Here is a 27,223-nt window from a genome sequence, read left to right as displayed (position 1 = left end):
TGTATCAGAAAATAATGTTCCTCGTACAATTTAAGTGAAAAAAAATGAGCAGTGCACTGCAGCTTGTGCTCATCCTGTGAAACCAGATAGGTCTGTCTTGTTTGCGTGACAGTATTTATGGAGGATAAATGAGAAGCAATGTGAGGTATGGACTGAGCCTGCATTTTGCAGGTGGTGTAAACCTCTCATGTAATCAGCTCAAACCCACTCGCGTGCATGCAATTATTTCTGTTATTTAACCAGCAAATAAATAAATAGATTAAACTCTGTTTCCAGACTAGCACTGTTACTGATGTAGCGAGCACTTTTTAAAAAAAAATGCCACTCTTCCATCTCCATTTAAAGTTGTCAATGTGGTTTGACAATCCTGAAGCTCAGTCTTTCCTTTGTGGTTCTGGCTGTCAGTGTTTCTGGGGTGACTTAACTTCTGGCTACAAAGCCTCCTCTGGTCACAGTGCACCTCTCTTCTTTTGCAGTCCCTTGGGATTGAAGATCACTTGCTTACACTCCAGTCCCTTGGTGGTTGATGAGGCCAACATGGGAAACACAGACTCTTCCTCAGACGGGGCAGGAGGTGCCTGACGGGGTGAGCAAGTGGATAGTTTGTGACCTGCTTTTGTCGCTTATGCAGTGTTTCTGTGTCTCTGCCACTGTGTAGACTCAATACCATCCTGATTGCTGCTCCTTCACTTTGACAGGACATGGACCAGAGATTCTCAGGAGTCAGTGGGGATGCTGCATTCCTTCAAGGAGGTTTTGAGCACATCCTTGAATCTTCTCCTCCATCTGCCTGGTAATCACTTCCCATGACGGAACTTGATGTGGAGTGGCTGATATTGGTGTTATAAATGATGTGCTCTGCCCATCATCGGCAACTGACTGCAACTGGGGTCTTGATACTGGGATACAGGCCTGGGGCAGGACACTGATGTTGGTTCACTTATCCTGCCAGTGAACTTAGCAGAGTTTGTGGAGACAGTTTTGGTGGCACCTTTGATGTGCCTTCTGTATGTGGTCCAGAGCATCTCCCTCAATGAATTCTGACCAACTGGAACGAGAGCCAGCCACCCACGATGTTAGTTCCGATGAAAAGTAATTGACCTGAAACATCAACTCTGTTTCTCTCTCCACAGATGTTACCTGACCAGCTGAGCATTTGCAGTAGTTTCTGCTTTTATTTCAGATTTCTAATGTTTGCCATTTTTTGCTTTTCCACTCAAGATACTTACCCTAATGAGGCTGGCTGGTCGACAGGGTGATTAGTCCTGGCTCTTGCTGACATTATTGAAGTGACTGGGCCACCCAAGCCATCATCATGACCAAATTTAATCATGTATATTTTGGGGACTATCTGCAGAAAAATATACATCATCCTCACAATCTTCATCTGCCCTCTCCATAACATCATCGAGCAACTTAATAAAGTTAGTGATGCATGATTTTCTTTTGATAAATGAATGCTGCCTGTCATTTATTTGCTGCCAAGTGACAGTTTGTTTTATTTTGGAATATTCTCTGAAATCAAGTTGCTGATTTTTGTCCCAGAATCAATCAAATTAAGTTGAAATGTTGACTAAAAGAATTAAGGTGTTTGACATCAATAAGCTTGAAAGTGTGCAGAGAAAATTTAAACGGATGTTGCAGCGACTTGAGTTATAGGGAAAGGTTGAGTAGGTTAGGTTTTTATTCCCTGGTGCGCAGGAGAATAAGGGGAGATCTTACAGAGGTATATAATATTATGAGGGGTATCGATAGGGTGAATGCATGCAGGCTTTTTCACCTCAGGTTGGGTGAGACTAGAACTAGGGTCGTAGGTTGAGGGTGAAAGGTGAAATATTTAAGGGGAATCTGAAGGGAACTACTTCACTCAGAATGTGGTGCGAGTGTGGAATGAGTTGCCAGCGGAAGTGGTAGATGCAGGTTCAATTGTAACATTTCTGAGAAGTTTGGATAGGTGCATGGATGAAAGAGATATGGAGGACTATGGTCCGGGTACAGTAGATGGGACTGGGCAGAAAACCAGGCCAGCATGGACTAGGTGGGCCGAAAGGCCTGTTTCTGTGCTGCAGTTTTCTATGACTCTATGGGTGGAATTTTTGAAGCCATCATTAATGTGACAAACTCAGTTGTTTACAAACTTCTAAGCATGGAAGACCCCACAGAATGTGATCCCAACTCATCAGTTCTTCTGTCACAGCACTTAACGAGTGAAACGGGTCTTGCAAGCTCTTTAAATCATTTCAAATCTCTGTATGTAAGTTATGTTGCAGTTGTTAATTCTGGTTGCGAGTTATCAGTAGAATTGGGTAATTAGCTCAGATTTTTTTGATTTTTGCTAACTCTTTGAAAGTTATTCATGCTAATTCATCACCCCTTGTTACAGCTCATCTTTTAGTTCAAATCAGGCAACAGGGATATCTATTCTTCAACAAATGGAAAACATAAGAGTCCAACACCAGAAAGTAATTATAGCAGAAAGGATTTCTATTTGACTACATTGCTTGAATGTTGCTACCCCAGATCACAGAAAACAACTTATCTCCAGCATTCAACATGTGTGTGAGAATCTCAAAAATATAGCAAGGTCTTCTCTCTAAATTACTGCAGTTTTTCACTGAACAATCTGCAACATTTTGCACTAAGTTTTGACTTTTTTTAAACAAAGTTATATCTTACTATTTTGCCACTTCAGTAAAACTTTCTGAGAACATTTGAATTTTCTTAATCATTAGAATGTCTGCAACATGCTGAATCTATTTTTAAGTTTTACTTTTCCCTTCCTCCATTTATTCCCTCAACAGTTCTTGCCAGTGCAGTCAATAGAATAAAGTAGGAAGCTGACATGAATAATATTTCTGGCCACCTGTAAAGGGACATGTGAAAACATCGTAATAAACCAGAACTAGGGACCAGAAATAGAAAAGACAACTGGGAGAAATTTTATTGGCTGAAGAATAATTAGGAAGTGGAGGTTGTTATCATGGGATGTAGTTGAAGCTTGCATTTTAGTGGAAAGGTAGATGAATGCATGAACAAGAAAGGAACAGAACAGTGTCCTGATAGGTTTTAGTGGGCAAGGGGTGAAGATAGATGACAGGGAAGGAGAAGTGACATGTGAAGTCAGAGTATCGATGCAGAACAGATGGGGTAAATATTTCCACAATGTACATTTTGTCCATTCAAAGATGCAGTCAGTGTGGTGTACATGGACTTTCAGAAGGCTTGATAAGGTGCCATAACAAGCTTATCAGCAAAGTTGAAGCATAAGAAGGGCATTGGCAGCATGGATATGAATTTGGCTAAGTTATAGTCATCAGGACATCATAGTGAATGGTTGTTTTTCAGACGGGAGGAAAGTGAATAGCAGTTTGCTCCTGGATTGATGTTAGGGCTGTTGCTTTTTTTAAAATCAGTCTTAATAACCAATACTTGGGGCTGAGAAATCAGTTTTATGTGCTTGCAACGAATTACACAGAAAATAATCTTCTACGGAAGTTCCTCAGGATTAAGGACGACTTTCTTCAGATCAGGTTTTGGGATTCTGAGGTAACTGATGAAGCCACATGGGAAGTATACCCTCGCCCGCAGGTGGTCCAGGAGGTGCTTGAAGGGGGCAGCTGGGTGAGTGGTTTGTGAGGTGGTGCATTCCTTCCACTGCTTACACAGGGATTCTGTGTGCTCGCATTGATAACCTCAGGGGTTCCCAGGAATCACTGGGGATGTTGCACTTCCCCAAGGAAGCTTTGAGCACATCCTTGAATCATAGGATGGTTATAGCAAAAGAGGAGGTCATTTGGCCCATCATATCTGTACTGGCTCTCTACCAGAGCAACTCACGAGATCTGCAAGCTGTTCCGTTCTCAATAGCCTTGCAAACTTTTCATTGCCATATATTTGTCCAACTCCGCCACAAAGGCCACAACCAGCGACCCACTGCTGAAACTGAAATATGTCAAGTGGAACTTCTGCCACACCATTTGGTGAGAGTGGACAAGATTCTGCAGTTGCAATGACGGCAAAACTGTTCACATTCACTGTCATTACACTGTGAACCTGGCAGTAACTTGGGAATGTGGGGATGTATGTCCTTTAAATGCAGAAAACCTGCAACTGATATCAGTCGTTCTGCACTGGCTGTCCTATGTTGCTGCTTTCTCCACTGTAGGAAAGGAAGGTCGATTGAGTTGATGAAAATTTGAAGTATTCACCAAATATCTTGAAAATATTGTGTTGTGTGCATGACATTGAAGTATGTTTCTAATGTTGTATTACTGCTAAGAAAAGTTTCTGGTTTTCAAGAAAACCTAACTTTGCATGGGTAGATTGTAATTTCTTCAAATAAATATTTGAAATATGCAATGAATTTTAAATGTCATTGTTTTATATTTCACCTAATTACATGCAGATCTCTAAACCTTTTAATTAGTACCGCGTAAAATGTTTAAAATATCAGCTGAAAACTCTGCTTTTCCCTTCCTGGTTGCTGTCTGTGAGAAATCTTCAACGTGCCTCCTCCCTGCTGAGATTGCTGTTGCTCCAGATGCTGGAATTGATGCCACAGAACCCATTGGATCTTTGTGGCTAGCTCTTTTTCAGGTTGCCAGTGAGTGCCGAGATTTAATTGCTAGCTGTAGACACGGTCACCATTTCCTGGAGAGTTGTCATGGAACATTAGAAGCTTCAAACCTCGGAGTATCTCTAAGAGGACTTCTCTATTTGAGGGCAAAGGCATGGATTGAAGGAAGTATGAAGGTCAATCTAAGTCCAAATCCCATTCTCCCCTACCGTAGGGGAATTTGAATATTTCCTGAGAGGAATCCTTGTCTTTGCCGTTGTCCAACAATTTTCATCTTGATCCTTCTTGACATTTCAGAAGCATGCTGGGCAAACAGTAGCGATCTGATCTTTGCAAGCTTCGTAAACTTCACGTTGATCTGGATTGGATATGGATCCATGTGGTCCATGGGTCCATAAAACGAGACCATGTGCTTAAAGTTACTGGGAACTTCAGCTACCTCTGCTGGCTGGCAAACCATCAAAAAACTTGCTCCACTATTTAGTGTCTGTTAATAAGACTATTGAGTAACCTTTACTGCAAAATCAGGAATCTGCAAGATTGAGTTTGGAAAACAACAGGGGCTCTTTTTAATTTGTTTCAGACCCTAATAAAACCAGTTAGTAATTTATTGTCCAAGGTTGGATTTTATTGAGCACCACAACAAAATAAACATTACACTAGAGTTTTTTTTATTGATGAAGCATGACACAAGAAGATTGCAAACATGATAACAAATGATCTTGCTTTTAGAATGATGCAATCAGGAAAGGTATTATAACTGCACTCTTGAGCTAATTTTCCATAAGTGGGTTCTACTTTTCAAATTCAGCAACTGGTCATGATTTGAATAAGATTTTCTTTTCTTGGAGACTTGAATTGTTCCATCAAAATTTATTAAGTTGTGTAAAATAAATGTTGACACGGCCATACATTGTTATCCACGGTTTCAAAAAAAATGGCAATGAGATCAGTTGAAAATGAGTAAGTGAAAGGAGGCAATGATGGAAAGAAAACAGAAATCTGAACTGTAAAAATGCAAATTTGAATGAAAAATTAATTTAAGGAAGAATCGCTCTCATGAGAAATGCTGTATTTGAAATACAGTCCCTGTGTCTGTTTCGCTGAAAACTTTCCAGTTCCCTGTTTAAATAGTGATCTGTTCAAAATGGTCATGGAGTAATACAGCACAGAAACAGGCCCTTCAGCCCAACTGGTTCATGCCGACCAAGATTCACATCTAAGCTAGTCCCACTTGCCCGCATTTGGCCCACATCCATCTGGTTTTCTTCAAAACAAAAGTAAAGACGAAAAGCAGATGGCAGTAAAAAGTAAGGAAGTTGGACATCACGGATTGACCCTGGGACTGAAGAGAGGATCATTCAGGGATCCATTATGCAAATCATCCTGATGAATTGGTTCTGGAAAAACCATTCTCCTGAAGTACAATAGAAAGAGCAAATTAATGCAAGGGAAATCCTAATTTGTCACATCAGACCCAAATGCATCTAAAAGGTGGGAGAGAGAAATCTGCAATAAGTGATTCACTTGTGAATAGAACATTGGAATATTGAGTGACTCTGGAAAATAATAAGATGCTTTAATGCTCAGTCTTACTGTTTCGATGGTTTGACCTCCTCTGAGTAAGTGCAGGCAAATCTGAAACTGTCAAATCTTTCAGGTGTTTGTATTCTTTGTATACAACCCAGTGACACACGCCAGCTGAGAGGTTGGAGTTTCCCTAAGAAATAGATTTATTGTGAATAAGCAGCCACAAAGAATAGGCATGATTGCAGCTCGTCGGAATCCTCACCAAAATAAAAGTAAATGAAATCAGCTCAGAAGTGATGGCCTTTGAATCCTTTACTAACAAAATTCAAACCCAGAATCTCCAGCAGGTTATTTCCAATTTAACAATACCTGAAGACTTAAAATATTGAATCCACAAAGTGGACTTGAACTGCATAAAGTGCAAGGAGAACATTTTTAAAAATATTGTCAAAAGATTGCATTGATCCAGAAGAGCCCATCACATAAAATCGTCCATTGTTAAGGCAGAGCAGCTTTTGACATTTATACTGCTCTCTCTATGAAGAAAATAAGATAATTCATAAAAAAACTCTGGTCCATTACTTCTGCAAAGGTTGCCATAAAATCTGTTGGTATAACTGAATGTAGCTGTAGGTATACACCGAACTCCTAGAGAGAGGAAATGTGTGTATGTGATTACCCGTGGAGAAATTATTAAAAAGGCATTCTTACTGTGTATTAGTTTGTGACCATATTGGAACCAGTCTATTCCCTTTTCAGCCGGCAAGTGGTGATCAGAAAATAAAATCTGTGGGCATTTTTGTGAGCTATTGCATAACATTTTCCAGGTCATAGACAGGGTGCATGCCACCAAAACTGTTGTCACCTCTCAATTGGATGACAAATCACAGATGCTATTGGCAGAGGCATAATTATAGCTGAACAAGTGAATGGGAATCTGAACAGGATACTTGTCCAGGCTCCTTTGTTTGGGAATTTGAAGGACTGAGAACTTGTAAGACCTGAGATTGAAAACATGATTTCTCTTGTTGTCGAATTCTCTAATAATCAAGCATATTGTGATGAAGGACGAAGGAATGGCAGAGATTCTTAAATAACATTTTGCTTCAGTTTTCACGGAGGAAAATGAAAGTGGGTCTGTGGCAATGTTAAAAGACAGGCAAAGAAGTGCTTGCACATCACACATGACACTATTCCAACCTCGGTGTATCAAAGAACTTTATAGTTGGTGAACTAATATTGAAGGTATAGTCATTTTGGTAAGATGAAATGCAAAAGCCAGCTTGAATATTGGAAGGTAACACGAGCAGCACAGAAATTATACACTGATAATCTCTTTTAATGATGCCAGTTCAGGAATAAATATTGGCAGGGAGGCTGAGGAGAAGGGGACTTGTTCTTTGAATGAATGCCATTCAATCAACAATAATCGGGTAGAATTTATATCCACCTGAGAGGGCAGACAAGGCCTTGGTTTAATATCACATCTGAAGGGCAACACTTCCAACAGTGGCAGACTGCACTACTTTTTACTACTTTGGAATGTCAGTTTGGATTTATCCTCAGATCACTGGAGTGAACCTGCAAACAACTGACTCAGGCGATGAATACACCAGCAAACTGCAGTTAGCCTGACAATTATTATGCCCTGGTAAATGAAGAGACTAGAAGTAACTTAAAGGTGAATCATTAGAAAGGGACCTTGCCAAAACATAGAAGTTAAACGCTAAACCTGTGTTCGAGAGAGAGGAAAGGGCTGACCTAGAATTATGTCAGTTATTCTTTTCTTGGATGCAAGCAAGTACCTGGAATATGTTGTATAAATTGTTTGTATTAATGAGTTCATGAGGGACTCTCAGCATTACAGACAGATACAAAACAGAAGCTGTAATGTAGTGTGAGATTTTGCTTTGCTGTTCATTAAGATGATGCTTGATTTTCTGCATTTTCCAGCCTATTTCTCATATCCCTTGATTACATTTGAGTTAAATAACCTGTTGGCCTCAATCTTCAATATACTGAATGACTGAACGTTCACAGCCAACTGGGACACAGAAATCCCAAAATTTGCCTCCCTTCTCTGTGAAGAAGTTTCCCTTCCTCTCAGTCATAAAATCCTGTGACGGTCCAGCCACAGGGAAAGGGAGTGAAAACAGAACTCCTCCCCAAGCATGATAATAACATCCTATATTATCAGAAAATGCATTAATACATTGAACAACGTACTTGCCAATCTATTAGATAAGAAGTGAAAGAAGTGGCATGGTTGCTACCATCTTACCTGTCCGGGTGCAACACACCAAATGCTGGAGGAACTCAGCGGGTCAGGCAGCATCTATGGAGGGAAGTGAACAGTAGACTTTTCAGGCCGAGACCCTTCAATAGGACTCAAAAGAAAGAGGGCAGAAGCCAGAATGAAAGGGGGAGGGGGAGGAGCACAAGCTGGCAGGCGATGGGTGAATCAGGTGAGACGGGGAAGATAGGTAGGTTGGGGGAGGGGGCAAAGTGGGAATGACGTGAGAAGCTGGGAGGTGATACATGGAAGAGGCAAAGGGCTGAAGAAGATGGAATCTGAGAGAAGAGCACAGTAGACCATGGAATAAAGGAAAGGAGGGTGGGGAACCAGAGGGAGGAAGGTGTGGGTGATGGGCAGATCATGAGGGCAGGGGAAGAAAAGAGAAAGGGGTAAAGGGTCCAGAGGGATTAGGGAAAACTAAGGGATAAGGGGGAGTGGTTACCAGAAGTTAGAGAAATCTATGTGGATGCCGTCAGGTTGGAGACTCCCAAGACGGAATATGAGGTGTTGTCCCTCTAATCTGTGTCTCGCCTCAACGTGGTAGAGGAGGCTGTGGACAGACGTGTCAGTGTGGGAATGCAAAGTGTAATTAAATTGGCTGGCCACCAGGAGATCATGACTATTACGGTGACGGAGCGAAGGTGCTTGACGAAACGATTCCCGAACCTGCGTCAGGTCTTACGCCGTAACAGCCACGATCTGCTGGTGGCCAGCCATTTTAATTCCACTTCACTGAAGGTGCATCCTGCCATATTCCATGTGATTCCAATCTCTGATTAATCTAATCTTTAGCATTGTAGCTGACATCAATTGATGCTTTGATACGTTGGGAATGAAGCTGTATAAATACCAGGTTCAAGATGGGTTTGAAGGCTGATGAAGAAGGAAATGCTCTGATAATTTTCAGTAAACAATGGTTGTCTTGCAATTATAGTTGGTCTGTGAAGGAATGGAGAAGTCCCAAGGAGTCTGGAATTGAATGGAATCATGCCTGCTGCATAAAATTGAGTCTCTGATAAGTAAAATAGTTTTTTCTCCAATTGCTTACTTTGTACCTTGTTAAATTTGTTGTTCGCACAGAAGGAGTCATAATGAACCAGATGAGTCCCTCTGGAAAGAAAGCTGAATTGGATTAGAGATTGGTTGAGGCCGCTCTCTGGAACTCATTTGAGCAGCTGGGTACCATTGTTGTGAAAGGGCTGGGAGGGAACTTCCTTTTCGTTTGGTCCCAAGTCAACCTATAGAGAAGGGAAACAAACGAGAACAAGCCTTATCGTTACCTGCTTCAAACCATCAGGAATATGAAGTAGATGTTCATCAGTCGATACCATATCCCTTTGGGAGTGCAGTCAGAATTGTTTCAGGAAAACATGAGAAGATAATAAATTAAACCTTGTATTTTTTTTTCCATTGACTGTTTTCAATATTATTTGGTTTTTATAAGAATATGTTGTGGTGAATGTCGTGGAATCTCTAATTTTTACCACAATAGGAGACAATAACTCTGAGTTTCGTTCCAAGGCTTTTATTTATACGTTGCACCATGGAGAGTGGGCAGTGATCTCCACCGTCACCCAGACTCTAACTTACAGCTAGTTACAAGCTTATTTTATACTTTGAGATGACAGCTCATCCTGTGACTGTTTTAGTTACAAATGTAACATACTTAATCCTTAGTCAAGGTGTTACAAAAGATAAAATCTAGTCAGTTCCTCTTCTCAGCACATCCAAGACAGGATTCACACCCTGTTTATATGAAGGGTCTAGTTTCAGCAGTTTCTGCAGGACTGCTGACTGTAGGCCCACCCAGTTCCCTTATACAATATCAAGTATCCCATCAGCCCCCAGCATAGTCAAAAGATACCTTTTATTCTTCTACAGTGACCCAGTTTTTAATTTTTTTTATTTGGTCTCTTGATTATGTTGGTTGTCACATCACTGCTTTGGGGCAAATGTGAAATGAACAGCATCCAATATTGTGTTATAAATTGTGCATAGAGGCATTTACAATCATTGAAGTAATTGCTTGAAAAATAATACATCTTTCGTTGAAGATGTATTTGATGTATTTAATGAAATTACTCTGACTCAGACAAAGTTTGGCAGAGAATTGTGTGACCATTGTTGTCCTTGGTACTCAACAAGTACCTTAAATGAGTATGCTTTTTAATGAGGTCTGTGAAGTACACATCAGGAAGATAACTTTGCTCGCCTGTAATTGTCGGGTATTTAATGGTCCTCCGTGGTTTTGGTATTCTGCGTTTCCTTGGCTTCTGAGGGGAAGGATTTACTTCTGTCTTGAGCAGAAGCTGTTATCAAAGAAGAGTTGGAGACTATTGATTAAAAAAAGCTAAAGGCCAGTTAAGTGACTGAAAAGGGTAAGCTTTCACCCAGTGAAAAACGTTGTTCCTTCAGGCCAGGTGCCACCAGTAAATAGAATGAAATATATCAGAATAAATTAGGAAACCAGGCTGAGAAAAGGTACAGTGAATCATCTGATCATGCAGCCTTGTGTTTTTTTTAAAAAAAATATGTTTTCAATAGCATATTTACTTCTCATCAGTCATTTGCTTTAGCTGACTTAATGCATTCGAAAAGGAATTACGAAATCATTGATACAATGAAGATGTAGACATGATGGTGGGAAATGGTTTGGGCAAACGCTGGCTCAGACCTGACATTTCTTGTTTTCTGTGAGTCAGGTGGCAACTCCTCCTGTCGTCTCCAGGTCTGTGTTTCACTATGCTTTCAACAAAAGGATCATGTAAGTTCTGTCATACGTTTGGTGGTAATAATGCTGAAAATTGGAGGATAGGAATAGAGTAAAGACCCAGTCAAAACAGAGTCTGAGATGAGTGTTATTTCATCTATTTCAGATTAATGTTAGTTATCTGTAGACACCGACTCTCCTTCTCTAACAGACTGCATGAGTTTGGGAGTTCGAGGCAAGCAGTGTCTTTATTATTGGTACACAGTGATAACCTATTAATCCTGGGATCCTTAAAGACCGGAGCGACACTCAAAATGCCGGAGGAACTAAACGGGTCAGGCAGCATCTATGGAGGTGAATGGACAGTTCAACCCAAAAAGCCAACTGTCCATTTCCCTCCATAGATGCTGCCTGACTTGCTGAGTTCCTCCAGTATTTTGTGTGTTGCTCCAGATTTCCAGCATCTGCAGAATCTCTTGTGTATCCTTGAAGACTGGTCCTCAAAAAGCTCATGATATCTTATAAAAGCTCATAATATCTATGTTTACTTCTAGCTTGTTATACAACACTCTCATCTTGCAACTTGGAACCAATTCATTGTTTAATACTGGAGGAAAAGCTATATTTAAAAGCCCTCTTTGATCCTTTGTGATCTTGCCATGCTGTGTCCCACAAAGCTCTTGACAAGTCTGCCCTTCTCAGTTTATCTTGTTCTAATCCATCTTTCATGCCCTGTTATCTATATATTCAGAAAAATGTCTAATTGCTCTACGATTTTAAAGTAGATTGGAATCAGTTTGTAAACATGTTCTTTGATTGAAGATTTAATAGAGGCAGAGATTGTGAAAGTTAATCCTTTTTAATAGAATTACTTGGATTAACTTCCAATGTGTGGTTGCTTATTTTATCGACTGTACTAGTCTCTCTTACCCTTGTGCCATATTCCATTCCTTTCGTAACCAGGTTGGTCTGGTCATCTGTATACTTTTGTTGTCAGCTTCGTAACCTTATGAATTGGTCTTGGTTGACTTTCCCTCTGTTTTGTTCCTCTTCTGCCACACCAACTGTGGCTCAGTTGATTGTTCTCTTACCTGCTGAGTCAGAGGGTTCTGGGTTCAAGTCCCGCTCCACTGAACAGAGCTCAGAAGTATCAAGGCTGACACAATACTGAAAGAGTGGTGCATCGATGGAGGTGTGATTTTTCAAGTGACAAGTTAAACCAAGGCCCCAGCTCGAGTCTCAGATCGACATGAAAGATTCCATGGCACTATTTTGGAAAAAAATATGAAAGAGATTTCCCCAGAGCCCTGTCAGTGTTTATCCCACATGATTTTTTTTGAATAAAGAAAACACACTCTCGTAGTTATCACATAAATGTGGTAGGAACTTCCTGCTAACATTAGCTGTTGTGTTTCTGAATGACAACCATGACTACACCTATGAAAATGCTCTCAGCCAACAGATTTTTGATATTATGAAAGCCATCACATTATTGCATCCCAGCGCACCCCACTGCCTCTCAGGCCCGGTCTCACTGTTCCACACTGTGCCTCAAATGCATTAGACTGGCTGAGGTGAAACTCCAACGCAGGCACAGGCCCAGTATCCAAAATATCATTAGTTATACCTCAGAGACTGTTGCACTGATAAACATGGAGGTTCCTGTGACCCTGTGGAAGATTAACTTTATTCTCATATTCTAAGGTGGCTGATATGGGAGAACTGCATGCTTCCCATATTGGTGGCATTATATTGAACCAACATATAAACCTGTATATGCTCTGTGTTGCCCCAGCTCCCAATTGTTTCCTCATTTGTTTTATATTTCAGCTTCAGTTTTGTTCATTGAGAGTTTGTTATTGTTTGTAGAATAATGTCATGGAATCTTTTGCATCTGACTGGACTGAGTTGTGGAGAGAGACTGAGCGAGTTGGGACTGTTTTCATTGGAACGTAGGAGAATGATGGTCAATATTATAGAGCTGTATAAAATAGGGTGTCTTTTTCCTAGGGCTAGGGAATCGAGAACTAGAGGGCATTGGTTTAACATGAGAGGGGAAAGATTTAGTAGGAACCTGAGAGGCAACTTTTTCACCCAGAGGGTGGTCAATACATCGAATGAGCTGCCAGAGGACATGGTTGAGACAGGTACATTTACATAATTTGAAAGGTACTTGGATAGGTCCATGAATAGGAAAGGTTTAGAAGGATATGGGCCAAACATGGGCAAATGGGTCTAGCTTAGATGGGAATCTTGGTCGGCATGGACCAGTTGGGCCAAAGGGCCTGTTTCTGTGCAGTATGACTCTATGATATGTTTTCTGAAGGCAGTGAATCTGCAAGTACTTGCAACTTCTTAATTACTTAAGTCAAAGGGGTGGTTGATGGGCACCTCCACGTGGCAGACAGAATGCACAGAAATGCCTTACTCCTGCTGATCAAGGCATGTGACTTGGCCTTGCAGAACGAGTAGCTGACTGTCCTTCAAAAGCTTTCCTTGTCACTGGTGACATCCTGACCTGTGACTTCACCCTCATCATCGATGTGGCTGGACAAGCAGGCAGTACCGATGGAAGACTGGACAGTACCTCCAGGCTCCCGATGGAAACGGTGAAAGGTGTCAAGCTCTGTGACATCCTCAGCAACCCTGCAGATGGAGCAGAGCAGTAATTCACCTGGTCGAGCCCAGACAGCTGGATAGGGAGAAGGGGGTCATGGTCAGAACCTCTGACGTCTTCTCTGACCACTGCCTCCTTTGGGCTGACTGTCACCTATGGGCAGGGGTACATGGAAGTTGAACGTCAAGTTACTGACCCCAGAGAACATCAAGGAACTAAAGAGAGAATAAGCAGGTAGGAGAACTGCGAGGCCCCTCTTTTACTCCCTGATGCACTGGTGGAAAACAATTGAGGAGAATGTCATCTTCAAAGGGGTTCAGAAAGCAAGGCAGAGTCAGAGGGAACTATGTCAACTCCCGACAAACTTGCAGAGTCTTTTACTTCTGTCGTCAAGTGGGTGGGTGGGTGTGAAGGAGGAACTCGGAGAGGTGTCGAGCCAGCAAGCCGCGGTCTTTGCCTTGGAATCCTCCAGGATCATCTTCTGATTCAGAGTCTGCTCAATGGAGCAGGAAGAGACATGCTCGCACTTCTTCTTTCAAAAAGTTCACGGGGATCTGTGTGATCCACAGCCTGAAAGGAAGAGGACGGCTCAGTAACATCCTTGCAGATGCACATATTGAGAATCTGCAGATACTTCTGTGCTGGTCTGTCTGAGAGAAAGACCACAGACAATACAGTCTCCCAGAACTTCCTGTCTATCACAGAGGTCTGAGATGACAACACGTTGGAGAGTCTGAACCAACTACTGACCCTGGAGGAGCTGACAAGCTGCATCCACTCGCTTGAGGTGTATAAAACCTCCAGAAGCAACAGCTTACCAGCTGAGTTGTACTTGGCTCTGGGACTAGATAGGCTCAGATCTGCTGCAAGCATGCAACGTTCTGCTTCTAGCTTAGCAGTAGGTTAAGATCCATGGGGGAGGGCATTATCCCCCTCACAAGCAGAAGGGGGAGAATGAGGACATCACGAATCGGCGACCCATTTCACTGTGGAATGTGGATTACAAGTCATCACCAATTGGATCAAGTCTGTTCTGGGGTAGGTGATCCACCTGAAACAAACCTGTACCGTACCCATTTGGAAAATCTCTGACAGCCTTGCACTGCTCAGGAATACCATCACCTTTGCCAAATCTATCAGAAAGGAGGTGAGCATCAGAGGGATGCTGATGCCAGAGAGTGAGGGTATTCAGATCAAAGTCTCCCTGTACGTGGATGACATCACCATCCTCTGATTGAATCCATAGTCGGTCTGGAGATTGATCAGCATCTGCAACCAATCTGAGCTGAACTTGGGGGCCAGGGTCAACCACAAGAAGATTGATGCCATGCTCTTTGGCAACTGCTCTGACCGATCGTCTGTTCTCTTCACTGTCAAGTCTGATGACCTGGAAATCTGGAGCAACAAACAAAATGCTGGAGGAACTCAGCGGGTCAGGCAGCATCTGTGGAGGAAAATGGACAATCGGCACTTCAGATCGAGACCCTTCATCTGGACTGGGGATCTGTTTGGAGGAGCTGGGGAATGCAGGAAGAAAGGTTGGAGCAGCTGTGAAGATCTGCTGGAAGATCATCAACTTGGTGAAAGATGCACTACTTTGGCCTGTCCAAAACGTGTTGGTCATCAGTGCAACAAGGTGTCTGTAAGTGAATGTACATCGAAACACACAGTGAAATGCATCCTTCGCATAGAGTGTTCTGGGGGCAGCCCGCAAGTGTCACCATGCTTCCGGTGCCAACATAGCATCCCCACAACTTCCTAACCGGTACGTCTTTGGAATGTGGGAGGAAGCCGGAGCACCCGGAGGAAACCCACGCAGTCACAGGGAGAACGTACAAACTCCTTACAGACATTGGCGGAATTGAACCTGGGTTGCTGGCGCTGTAATAGTGTTATGTTAACCGCTACGCTACAGTGCGGCACGTTCCAGGCTGCATGAGTACGTGCTAAAGGACGCATTGAAGCTTGGTCCAAACAACACAAAGGCTTTGTGAGGAAGCACTGCGATCAAAGGTTCTGCCACCACTGGGCACTGAGAGGCTGGGTCCTGTGTAACAGCCCGACAGATACTTGAAGGATGTATTGTCCAAAGAGGCCGTGTGAGTGGAATTGGTCCTTTGTATATAGAATGTATTAACGATGACACTACAAATGTATTGACATGAATGTACAAATTGGACAACATTATGAATGTAAACAAAGCCATGTACTATTTTGTACGACTTGTCTTTATTTTTTATGGATGAAATTTATTTTTGAAAGCAAAATAAAGGCTGACAAAGTGCTGGTGACTGGAGAGTTTGTGCATGTTGCACATTGATCAGAAGTTCTGGACTGGAGTACTTATCAACTGCTTAAATCACGGTCTATTTATAACACAGGCACCTTCTGAATAACTTTCATAAATGAATTTTAATGGCCACTTTGTGGCTTTAAGGCCAAAACTAGTTGAATGGACATCAGTTTGGTTTTGTGGTTTGTACCATTGAAATATATAGGGGAGGTTCTTTCACTGACTCAAGATCACTTCCTACCCTGGGATCACCCTGTTTCTTCAGCGTGATATCGGTTGCATTCTTCCACTGTGTAGCTGGCTGCCAGGGTAGCATTCTGAACTTGCATAGCACACTGTGGCACAGGTCCTCCCCCAGAGTAAGTGACCAGCTGAACTCAGAGCAGCTCTGACAGCAAGGGTGACCCTGCCCCTATACTCAGTAGCTGTCAAATCTGTCACTGATATTCGTTCGAAGGACCGAATCTATTAAGAAATATTTTTATGAAAGGAAATCCTAAAAAAAAGTAAATACTGTGCATTGAAGCTTACTGGCTTCAATAAAAAAGGTCTTGCTGTACAGTGGACATTCTTTTATTCCCAATTGATTTCAATAGGGGTTGCTGTACATGTACCAGATTTAATTGGCGAGCTGGGAAGTGTGTGGAAGTTTGTTTTGCCCTAGGATCCCATGATGATCCCATGCCCTTGGATCCCATGGGGTGATCTCCAGTACAGCAAAGTGTGCTGCTCAAGGCTTGTATCATTGTTGGACTTCAGGATTTCTGTGGATTCACGTGGTGAAGTCCGATGTTGGTGTCAGTACCCGGACGGAAGTTCTGCACCATAATTTAGGTTTCCATTGTCACTGGTTTTATCTCTCCTTTTACTTTTTTTTCATATTTTTGTTGTAGACTGGATATCACCAGATGTCCAGTGATAGGAACTATGGTAAGGTTATCACTCCTTTAACCTCACCTTCACTAGACATGCAGAGAAATTTGAAATGGTTATTTGAATTGTGCAACCTTACAACCAAATCATTGGCAGCATTAACACAATCTCACTTCACTGAACTGTTGCAAGTCAAGCAGCCCAAACCCTGAACTTGAAGAAGGCAGCAAGCTGTATTTATGAGACCAAGTTTGGCTGCACACCACAGTATAAGCAATAAATATGCAGAGGTATGAATGACACAATTCTTGTGACTTTTCCATGGTTGAGATGTACTTTGTAGAAAATTCAGGATTGGAAAGGAAAGCAATTTCTTTGAGAGCTTGAGGTTTATTCTGTGGATGACAAAGGCATGTCATGATAATTAATGGTGGTAGACTGAGACATAGAACATAGAAAAACTACAGCACAATTCAGGCCCTTCGGCCCACAAAGCTGTGCCGAACATGTCCCTACCTTAGAAGTTACTAGGCTTACCCACAGCCCTCTATTTTACTCAGCTCCATGTACCTATCCAACAGTCTCTTGAAAGACCCTATTGTATCTGCCTCCACCACCGTTTCCGGCAGCCCATTCCACGCACTCACCACTCTCTGAGTAAAAAACTTACCCCTGACATCTCCTCTATATCTCATCCCCAGCACCTTAAGCCTATGTCATCTCGTGGCCACCAGTTCAGCCCTGGGGAAAAGCCTCTGACTATCTACCCTATCAATACCTCTCATCATCTTATACACCTCTATCAGGTCCCCCTTCATCCTCCATCTCTCCAAGGAGAAAAGGCCAAGTTCCCTCAACCTGCTTTCATAAAGCATGCTCCGCATTCCAGGCAGCATCCTTGTAAATCTCCTCTGCACCCTCTCTATGGCTCCCACATCTTTCCTGTAGTGAGGCAACCAGAACTGAGCACAATATTCCAAGTGGGGTCTGACCAGGGACCTATATAGCTGCAACAATACCTCACGGCTCCTAAATTTAATTCCCCGATTGATGAAGGACAATACACCATATGCCTTCTTAACCACAAAGTCAACCTGCGCAGCCGCTTTGAGCGTCCTTTGGACTCGGACCCCAAGATCCCTCTGATCCTCCACACTGCCAAGAGTCCTACCATTAAGACTATATTCCGCCAACATATTTGACCTACCAAAATGAACCACTTCACACTTATCTGAGTTGAACTCCATCTGCCACTTCTCAGCCCAACTCTGCATCCTATCTATGTCCCTCTGTAACCTCTGACAGCCCTCCAAACTATCCACAACACCCCCAACCTTCGTGTCATCCGCAAACTTACTAACCCACCCCTCCACATCCTCATCCAGGTCATTTATAAATATCACAAAGAGTAAGGGTCCTAGTACAGATCCCTGAGGTACACCACTGGTCACCGACCTCCACTCAGAATACGACCCTCCAACAATGACTCTTTGCCTTCTGTGGGCCAGCCAGTTCTGGATCCACACTGCAATATCCCCATGTCTCCTCACCTTCTCCATAAGCCTCTCATGGGGTACCTTATCAAACGCCTTGCTGAAATCCATATACACTACATCTACTGCTCTCCCTTCATCGATGTGCGTAGTCACATCCTCAAAAAGTTCAATCAGGCTCGTAAGACAGGACCTGTCCTTGACAAATCCATGCTGACTATTCCTAATCATATTATACCTCTCCAAATGTTCATAAATCCTGCCTCTCAGGATCTTCTCCATCAGCTTACCAACCACTGAGGTAAGACTCACCGGTCTATAATTCCCTGGGCTATCCCTACTCCCCTTCTTGAATAAGGGAACAACATCCGCAACCGTCCAATCTTCCAGAACCTCTTCCGTCTCCATTGACGACGCAAAGATCATCGTCAGAGGTTCTGCAGTCTTCTCCCTCGCCTCCCACAGCAACCTGGGGTACATCTCATCCGGTCCCAGCGACTTATCTAAGTTGATGCTTTCCAAAAGTTTCAGCACCACCTCTTCTCTAATATCTACATGCTCAAGCTTTTTAGGCCGCTGCAAGTCCCCACTACAATCCCCCAGATCTTTTTCCGTGGTGAATACCGACATAAAGTATTGATTAAGTACCTCTGCTATTTCTTCTGGACCCATACACACTTTCCCACTGCTGCACTTGATAGGCCCTATCCTTTCGCATCTCATCCTCTTACCCTTCACATACTTGTAGAACGCCTTGGGGTTTTCCTTAATCCTGCCCGCCAAGGCCTTCTCATGTCCCCTTCTGGCTCTCCTAATCTCTTTCTTAAGTTCCTTCTTTTTAGCTTTGTACTCCTCCAGATCTCTAACATTACCCAGCTCTCTGTACCTTTTGTATGCTTTTCTTTTCCTTTTGACTAGATTTATTACAGCCTTCGTACACCACGGTTCCTGTATCCTATCATGACGCCCCTGTCTCATCGGAACATGTCTATGCAGAGCTCCACACAAATACCCCCTGAATATTTGCCACATGTCTTCAGTACTTTTCCCAGAGAACATCTGTTCCCAATTTAATCTTCCAATTTCCTGCCTGAGAGCCTCATAATTCCCTTTACTCCAAGTAAACACCTTTCTAGCCTGTCTGTTCCTATGCTTCTCTGGTGCTAACGTAAAGGAGATAGAATTATGATCACTATCACCAAAATGTTCACCCACTGAGAGATCTGACACCTGACCAGGTTCATTTCCCAATATCAGATCAAGCACAGCCTCTCCTCTTGTAGGTCTATCTACATACTGTGTCAAGAACCCTTCCTGAACACACCTAACAAACTCCACCCCATCTAAACCCCTCACTGTCTGGAGATGCCAATTGATGTTTGGGAAATTAAAATCCCCCATCACAACAACTCTGTTATTCTCACACCTTTCTACGATCTGCTTCCGTATCTGCTCCTCAATAACCCTGTCACTATTGGGTGGCCTATAAAAAACACCCAGTAAAGTTATCAACCCCTTCCTGTTCCTAACCTCCACCCACAGAGACTCCGTAGACAATCCATCCACAACGTCCACCTTTTCCGCAGCCGTGACACTACCTCTGATCAACAGTGCCACTCCCCCACCTCTCTTGCCTCCCTCCCTCTCCTTCCTGAAACATCTAAAACCCGGTACTTGAATCAACCATTCCAGCCCCGGAGCCATCCAAGTCTCCGTAATGGCCACTGCATCATAGCTCCAAGTATCGATCCAAGCTCTAAGCTCATCCGCCTTGTTCGCAACACTCCTTGCGTTAAAATAGACACATCTCAAGCCTGTCTGAACACGTCCCTTCTCTGTCACCTGCCTATGGTACTTACTCCTAGCCTCCTCTATTTGAGAGCCAAACACCTCGTCCCCAGTCTCTCCAGTATGGATCTCACCCCCCAACAATTCGAGTTTAAACTCTCCCCAGTAGCCTTAGCAAACCTCCCCGCCAGTATGTTGGTCCCCCTGGGATTCAAGTGCAACCCGTCCTCTTTGAACAGGTCATACCTGCCCCAAAAGAGGCCCCAATGATCCAGAAAACTGAATCCCTGCTCCTTACTCCAATCCCTCAGCCACACATTTAACCTCCTCCTCATTCTGTTCCTATGCCCACTGTTGCTTAGCACAGGCAGTAATCCAGAAATTACTACCTTTGAGGTCCTGCTTCTCAACTTCCTTCCTAATTCTCTATAGTCTCTTTTCAGGACCCCATTCCTTTCCCTACCTATGTCGTTGGTACCAATATGTACCACGACCTCTGGCTGTTCTCCCTCCCCCTTCAGGATATCTTGGATGCGATCCGAAACATCCTGGACCCTGGCACCTGGGAGGCAAACTACCTTCCGAGTTTCTTTCCTGCGTCCACAGAATCGCTTGTCTGCCCACCTAACTATAGAGTCCCCTATCACTAGTGCCCTTCTCACTCCTTCCCTACCCATCTAAGCCACAGGGCTGGGCTCTGTGCCAGAGACACTGCCACTGTTGCTTCCCCCAGGCAGGCTGTCTCCCCCAACAGTACTCAAGCAGGAGCACTTACTGTCAAGGGGTACAGCCACAGGGGTTCTCTCTAGTACCTGACTCTTCCCCTTTCCCTTCCCTCTCCTGACTGTGACCCAATTGCCTGATTCCAATGGTCCCGGCGTGACCACCTGCCTATAACTCCTCTCTATCACCTCCTCACTCTCCCTGACCAGATGAAGGTCATCAAGCTGCATCTCCAGTTCCCTAACATGGTCCCTCAGGAGCTGCAGCTCGACACACGGGGTGCAGATGTAGCCCTCCCAGAGGCAGGGAGACTCCGGGAACTCCCACATCTGACACCGAGTACAGGAAACCGCACTCATACCCCTTCCTTAACTCAAGTCACCTACCTTTCCTCGCCCCTTTATGCCTAAGTTCCTTGAGCCAAAGCCCAGAACACTCTGCTACCTCTCACTCCGCTGCCCGCTCCGATGCTGCCCGCTGGATATGGCGGTTGGCTTTTTAAACTGCCCGCGCCGCACCGCGCCTGCGCAGTCCAGCTCCCACTCTACCACTTAAAACTTTTACAACCCTTATAAAAGTACCTTATAAAAACTTATAAAGACTTTGTCATTGTGAGCAATATTCCAGAAAGGTGGACTTCCTTCAAAACAACAGTAGCCAGTTGTTTACACTGTTTCATCATTATCACTTTTTCTTCTGTGCAATATGAAGTGGTTTAGATATGGTAAGGTTCTGTTACGTACCAGCAACAAAAGAAACACACCGAGTCATGTATAAGTGTTAAAAAAACTATTTTATTAATAACTACTTATGATAATAAGAAACATAAAAGTAAAAATGTTGGAATGTTAGAAGTAAAAATGTTAGATCTTAAACATTAACCCCAAAAACTGAACTCAAATTGTGTGTGTGGCAAATTCTCAAACTCCAAGTCCAGGAATAGTTCTCAAAGTTCAGTTCAGCAAGCCATAAGGTGAAACGTGAACAAAGGCTTCTGCAACGCCACTGTTGACTGAAGAGGAAATGTGGAGAGAAAATAGAGAGTAATTACGAAATCCAAATGTTCCACTTTGGAACTCATACGACACCTCAATCACTGATGATCTTCATTCCCTTGTTCCAAAGAATCTGGCATCCCGAAAGGCATCCGAGATGTGGCCATCCACACAAATACCTGTTTCCTTCTACAGGTTAACGACAAAGTGATCTCCACTGGATTATTCCAAAAATCCATAAGTGGATTGTAGTGACAGACACAGTTATTGTTTTCCATCCATCGATACAGAGACCAGCAGGCTGGTCTCTCTCTCTCTTCTCTCTCCTCTCTCCTCTCTCTCTCTCCTCTCTCTCTCTCCTCTCTCTCTCTCTCCTCTCTCTCTCTCTCCTCTCTCTCTCTCTCCTCTGACTGACTCTGACTGTCTGCTCCAAAACGCCATCACATCCTTATCTCCTGTTGTTGTCGTCATCACGCCACACACACGTGATGTGGTATGTCTTAAAGGGACATTCACCAATCGTAACCTAATCTGTAAGGAGTGATAACCTGACCATAACTAAACCACTTCATGTTGCAGAAGAGTCCTGAAACAAACAAACCCTTCTGGGTCAGTACAGCTGGTGATTTAGGCTGATCAAGGACTGACACTGAAGTGTGCTGTACAGGGCCATACTGAAGTGTGCCGTACAGGGCCATGCTGAAGCATGGAACACTTCTGGAAGAAGCAGTGTGGTCCAAGGGCAATTGGGAGATGTGACCTGGGGCAGATCAGCCATGATCACATTGAGTGGAGAGGCAGGGTTGAAGGGCCAGGGCATTATTCTTGTTCTTATTTTCTTATGTTCTTCTTGAACGGTACTGAAGGCTGTCGAGGAGTATTGTGACAAACTTATAATTCCTCAGTGACTAATAAACATCAGAAGAACTAGTGACAGATACAGTTACATAACACAATGCACTCAATACAATAAGTATAATCTCCCCACTGTCAGTGGATTTCATTCATTTGTTTTCAGTTGAATGGGCAAGTGTGATACTTATAACCTGACATTATATGATTTTGTTTAAGATTGATTCAGAAAGATTTGTGTCTCAATCTTAATGTGTGCCTGACTTGCACCCATTACCAAAGTTTAGCGCCTTCAGGTCGGCAATAATGGTTAGTTCAAGGATAAGAATTTTATTAAACTGTTCCAATAATATGGCTTTAATAACAATTTACAAGGCCAGTAAATGAAAATCAAAAAGAAACTGCAAATGCTGGAATTCTGAAACAAAAAGCAAAAATGGTGGAAACTCTCAGCAGATCAGGCAGCAACTGTAGAAAGATAAACAGTTAATATTTCAGGTCCAGGCTCTTCATCGGAGTGCCTGATGTGGAGACCCAGAAACTATAACTTCCTCCTTCCACAGACTCTACCTGACCTGCTGAGTGTCTCCAGCATTTTCTCTTTTTGTGTCCATGCCAGTCCCTGATATGCTGAACATCTCCCAAAGGGGCATGAGGTACAAAAATAGGTCTGACTGCAACATAATTGAATCTATTCTTTAAATTGGGCTTTGTGCACAAGGTAGACTTGTATACTCCTTAATGCTTATAGCCTGTCTCAGAAAACAAATTGCCCTGCTTGCACTTAACCTGAAAAATAAATTATTTATTTTGGTACACTGTAGTGAAAAACATTCTGTTGATAAATGGAAGCGAGGTTATTCTGATGCCAATATCTGGTTTTAAAGTTCATTTGGATCTGAGGTGATCAATTCCTTTTGCAACAGGATGAACTTTGCTAATGAGAAACAAAGACATACCTGCCAAACTGTCAAGGTAGCCAACTAGCTTTTAGTCACAACCACCACCCACTGCATTAGCCTGATTAGCATACCAGCATCAATTTTCAGACATGCTGTAATATGATTATATTTTGCTCTGAATCACTCGATTATGCACTCTTTTTTTTCCTCAGAGAAGTGATGACAGATCAATTATGCATTTACAACAAAAAAAATGCATTCTGTAAGATTGGTTGTTATTCCGACTCTCTCACTTTCATGGTTGAAGGAGCAAGTGCCACAATGAAGAACGAAGGAGATTTTTTTAAAAACTTCTTAACATGAATTTTATATACAGTAGTATACCACTAAAAATAATTCCTATCAGCCTTTGCCATTTAGGTTTACATTCCTTGGGCACTGGTTGCAAAATAAAGAGACATTATTTGCATTTATAAATTACATAATATTTCATCTACGTTTGTCATTACACATTAAGAACTCTCTTAAGGTATGAGTGGCAAATTGTGAGATTGATTGATCCTTCTCAGTCAACCAATGTGTTGGACAAAGGACCACTCAACTCAATTTACTTTAATTTTCTCTATTTCTGCTTGCTTACCCAGCTTAAACATGTCTCCAACTTCGTACACTTTTAACAACTATCTCACTGATTCAGACCCAGATTTTAATTCATCTAGGGGAATGGCTAGGTTCACTCCATGGGTGACTGGTCTTTTCTAAACTCAGGATCCTTTTCTTCAGTTTGCTTGGTCTTGAGTTATCGCTGATTATGTCTCCAATGCCCCTTCTTTCACATGTTTCTTCCGCTCTTCCAGCATATTTGCTGAGTGCATCTCTCCAGGGCCATCATGATTCTGAGATCAATCCAAGGGTCATGTAAACATGACACATCTATTTCATTGTTCCCTTTTCGGTATCCTGATTTAGAGACCTTGCAGCCTCGAAGATATAGATGACCCTTGGCACCTGATGTAAGTTGAATCAGCAGTCTGGTTTTGCTTCTTCCGATGAAGTGGTGCTCACAATTGAGTTGGCTTCTTTTCCCATCATGCTTTGTGGATGCTTACCAGTTGGCCTTGTGGTGACAAAGCACAAACAAAGAGTGAGAGGATTCAGAACCATTTTCACAAAATGAAGACTTAAAAACAAATGTAAAAAACATGGGAACATTAATGGTGTTGGCAAGAGCAAGCCACATACTAAGTGGGAAACTGAATCCAGTATGATTCTGTGCTCAGTGAAATGATGTGCTGACCGTATCAGGCATTGCATTTATTAAGTAAGAAGCACAAAGTTTATTTGATTTGTTTGCAAAACTTGGCAATGCCTTTCTATCCAATTAGTTCAGACAAATTTGGTTTATTGGCCTTGTTTGTACAAAATGTGTTTCTCCGAAGAGCCTTAGTTCTACCCAGGTCCTACCTTTTCTTGCATTTTCCCCCTTTCTAATTCACTTTAACACAGAAGCTGTTCGTGCTTTTCGAATGCTTGATGTGCTCAGTAGACTGGCAGCTGGAAGAGAAAGTTTTCAACCCAAGCTGCTGCTGGTGGTGAAACAAAATGCAATGCGACAGCAGATGGTGTTTCAAATAGAAACTACTTAAAAAGGCAATTGAACAAAGTCCAGGACTTTTAATTTCACAAAATTCAGTTATGCTGACAGATATCCTGATGATAAATGGTCCAAACAACAAATACAAGACTGTTAATCAGCTGAAGTTTGCACTCCCAGATTCTTTGTTCTTTGCATCACAGTTGACATAAAGTAATTCCAAGCACTTTCTCTCTCTATAACACAGCGAAGTAAAATTGGGTGCTTGTTCCGCTTCCATGTTTATTCTCAGTTTTCACTTTTAACAAAATAAAAATTGTTTAATGCAGTTATCATGTGATGCTTTTCCACATTTATAGCTGAACCTTTTCGAATAATTCATTCCATGCCCAGTTATTTTAGACCCATTTCTGCACTATTTTTAGTCCAAAGAGGATAGGTAGGTGAGCAGGTAATCTGCTCCCAAATCTTTGCCAGAATTAATCCAGACTCACCCAGAGGGAGCACGTGCAGTGATAACATTTGGTTTCTTACAGCTGACAGAATGATTAAAAAAAACAGAGTATGTTGGCTCAGTAAGAATGAAGAAAAGCTCATGGGAAGAATGGAGTATTCTTTTCCCAGCTGTAAAGAAGATTGGAATTATATATCTAAAATTTTGGCAACATCCATACCTTCAAAAGTTTGGTAGGTGAGGATTGGGGGGTGTGGAGGGAGAGGAGGGGGGTCAAGCAGTTTGCAGTGTGAGCTTTATATTTTCCAAGGGCTTGTGCACAGGAAAGGGATGGCTGATGAATGAATTGTTTGGTGGCTTCCATTCTATCCACAATGGATGAAACTTTCCTGCTTGAAAAATTGGTGAATTTGAATGATGAGCCAGTGCATGAATATTTGAAAACCCAGCTACTGATACTAAAGGTGTTACTCGTGTCATTGTCATAAGTTGCTTCTCTCCTTCTCTCGATTAGTTCTAAGGCACTGAACCATTTTGATGTTGCATCTGGAGAGCTGACAGCTCAGAAGCTGAAGTTTTTTGGCAAATTTTCTTAACACAAAGGGCACTTTGTTTATCAAAATATTTATAGTAGTTAAAAATAATTTTGGCATTGCGTAGTGTACTTGCTCAGTTTGACTATCAAGTAATAACTTGCAGTTATAACATATTCACATTTTAATGATAAAATTGACACGTTGTAGCCGCTGATGTGACTCAAGAGACAGTACAGTCATTGATGCAGAAGTTCAAGGAGAGTTTTCGAACAAACACGCCAATTGAGATCTCCCACCTGCAGCAGGCACCACGCAGCACATCCACAGGACGAAAGAAAGGAAGGAGGAATAAAATTAGAGGTAGGATACACAACTACCATTGTTAAGTATATTTCTAAAATATCCATTTAAGTTAAGAGGTGATGGTAAGTCGGTGATGGAGGTGGTGATACTGGTGGTGGTCAAATGCATGCACTAACACCGCACACATGGCTAAATTGTGAATTTTCGTCAATTCTACAGAATCTCCTGATTAAAGTTTTCTCCATGCTCCCACTGTTGCTTTCACTGTGCCGCATACTCTGAGACTTGCTATACGCTGTAAATTGAAATATAAGGAGGTGGTGGTATCCAAGATAGAAGGCTTTGCAGCTGTGGTTTGGTGAGCTACTCTTTTATGCTTTTTTTCTTTTGTGCAGCAGCGGTTAGTCAGCAATGATGTATTTTTCTTAAATTTTGAAAAGCAGAGGCTCATAAGTTGACTGATATCAAAGATTTGGCGATAATACTGGTTCTCAGAGCAGGATTGTAAATTGACATGGAATGTGTGTAAAAATTTTAGACCATTTGTACTTGGTCAACTTGACCTGGATGAGGGAAAGGATGAACTGAGAGAACAGCTGGAAGAACTCCAAACGTGTGGTATAACAAACCTTAAATTTGTGGCCTGTGGTGCAGGTCTGTATGCAGGAATAAAAACAGAAAATGCTGG

The 27,223-nt window shown here is 42.5% G+C and overlaps 1 protein-coding gene across 6 annotated transcripts in view; it reads left to right on the top strand.

The window, feature by feature from the left end:
* LOC127581979 (astrotactin-2-like) overlaps positions 1–27,223 on the top strand; it is a 1,282,697-nt gene that overhangs the window by 412,192 nt on the left and 843,282 nt on the right. For 4 of the 6 annotated variants that reach the window (XM_052036825.1, XM_052036826.1, XM_052036824.1 and 1 more), the window contains exon 4: positions 26,440–26,592. The exons of the other annotated variants lie outside the window; for them this stretch is intronic. In XM_052036825.1, coding sequence (XP_051892785.1) covers positions 26,440–26,592 — 153 coding nt within the window. The remainder of the gene's footprint in view (positions 1–26,439; positions 26,593–27,223) is intronic. 6 annotated transcript variants of the gene reach the window in all.

The sequence above is a fragment of the Pristis pectinata genome, chromosome 23 (genome assembly GCF_009764475.1).
Source record: "Pristis pectinata isolate sPriPec2 chromosome 23, sPriPec2.1.pri, whole genome shotgun sequence".
NCBI lineage: Eukaryota > Metazoa > Chordata > Chondrichthyes > Rhinopristiformes > Pristidae > Pristis > Pristis pectinata.
The sequence above is the reverse complement of the archived record's forward strand: the minus strand, read 5'-3'. Positions and strand labels throughout refer to the sequence as shown.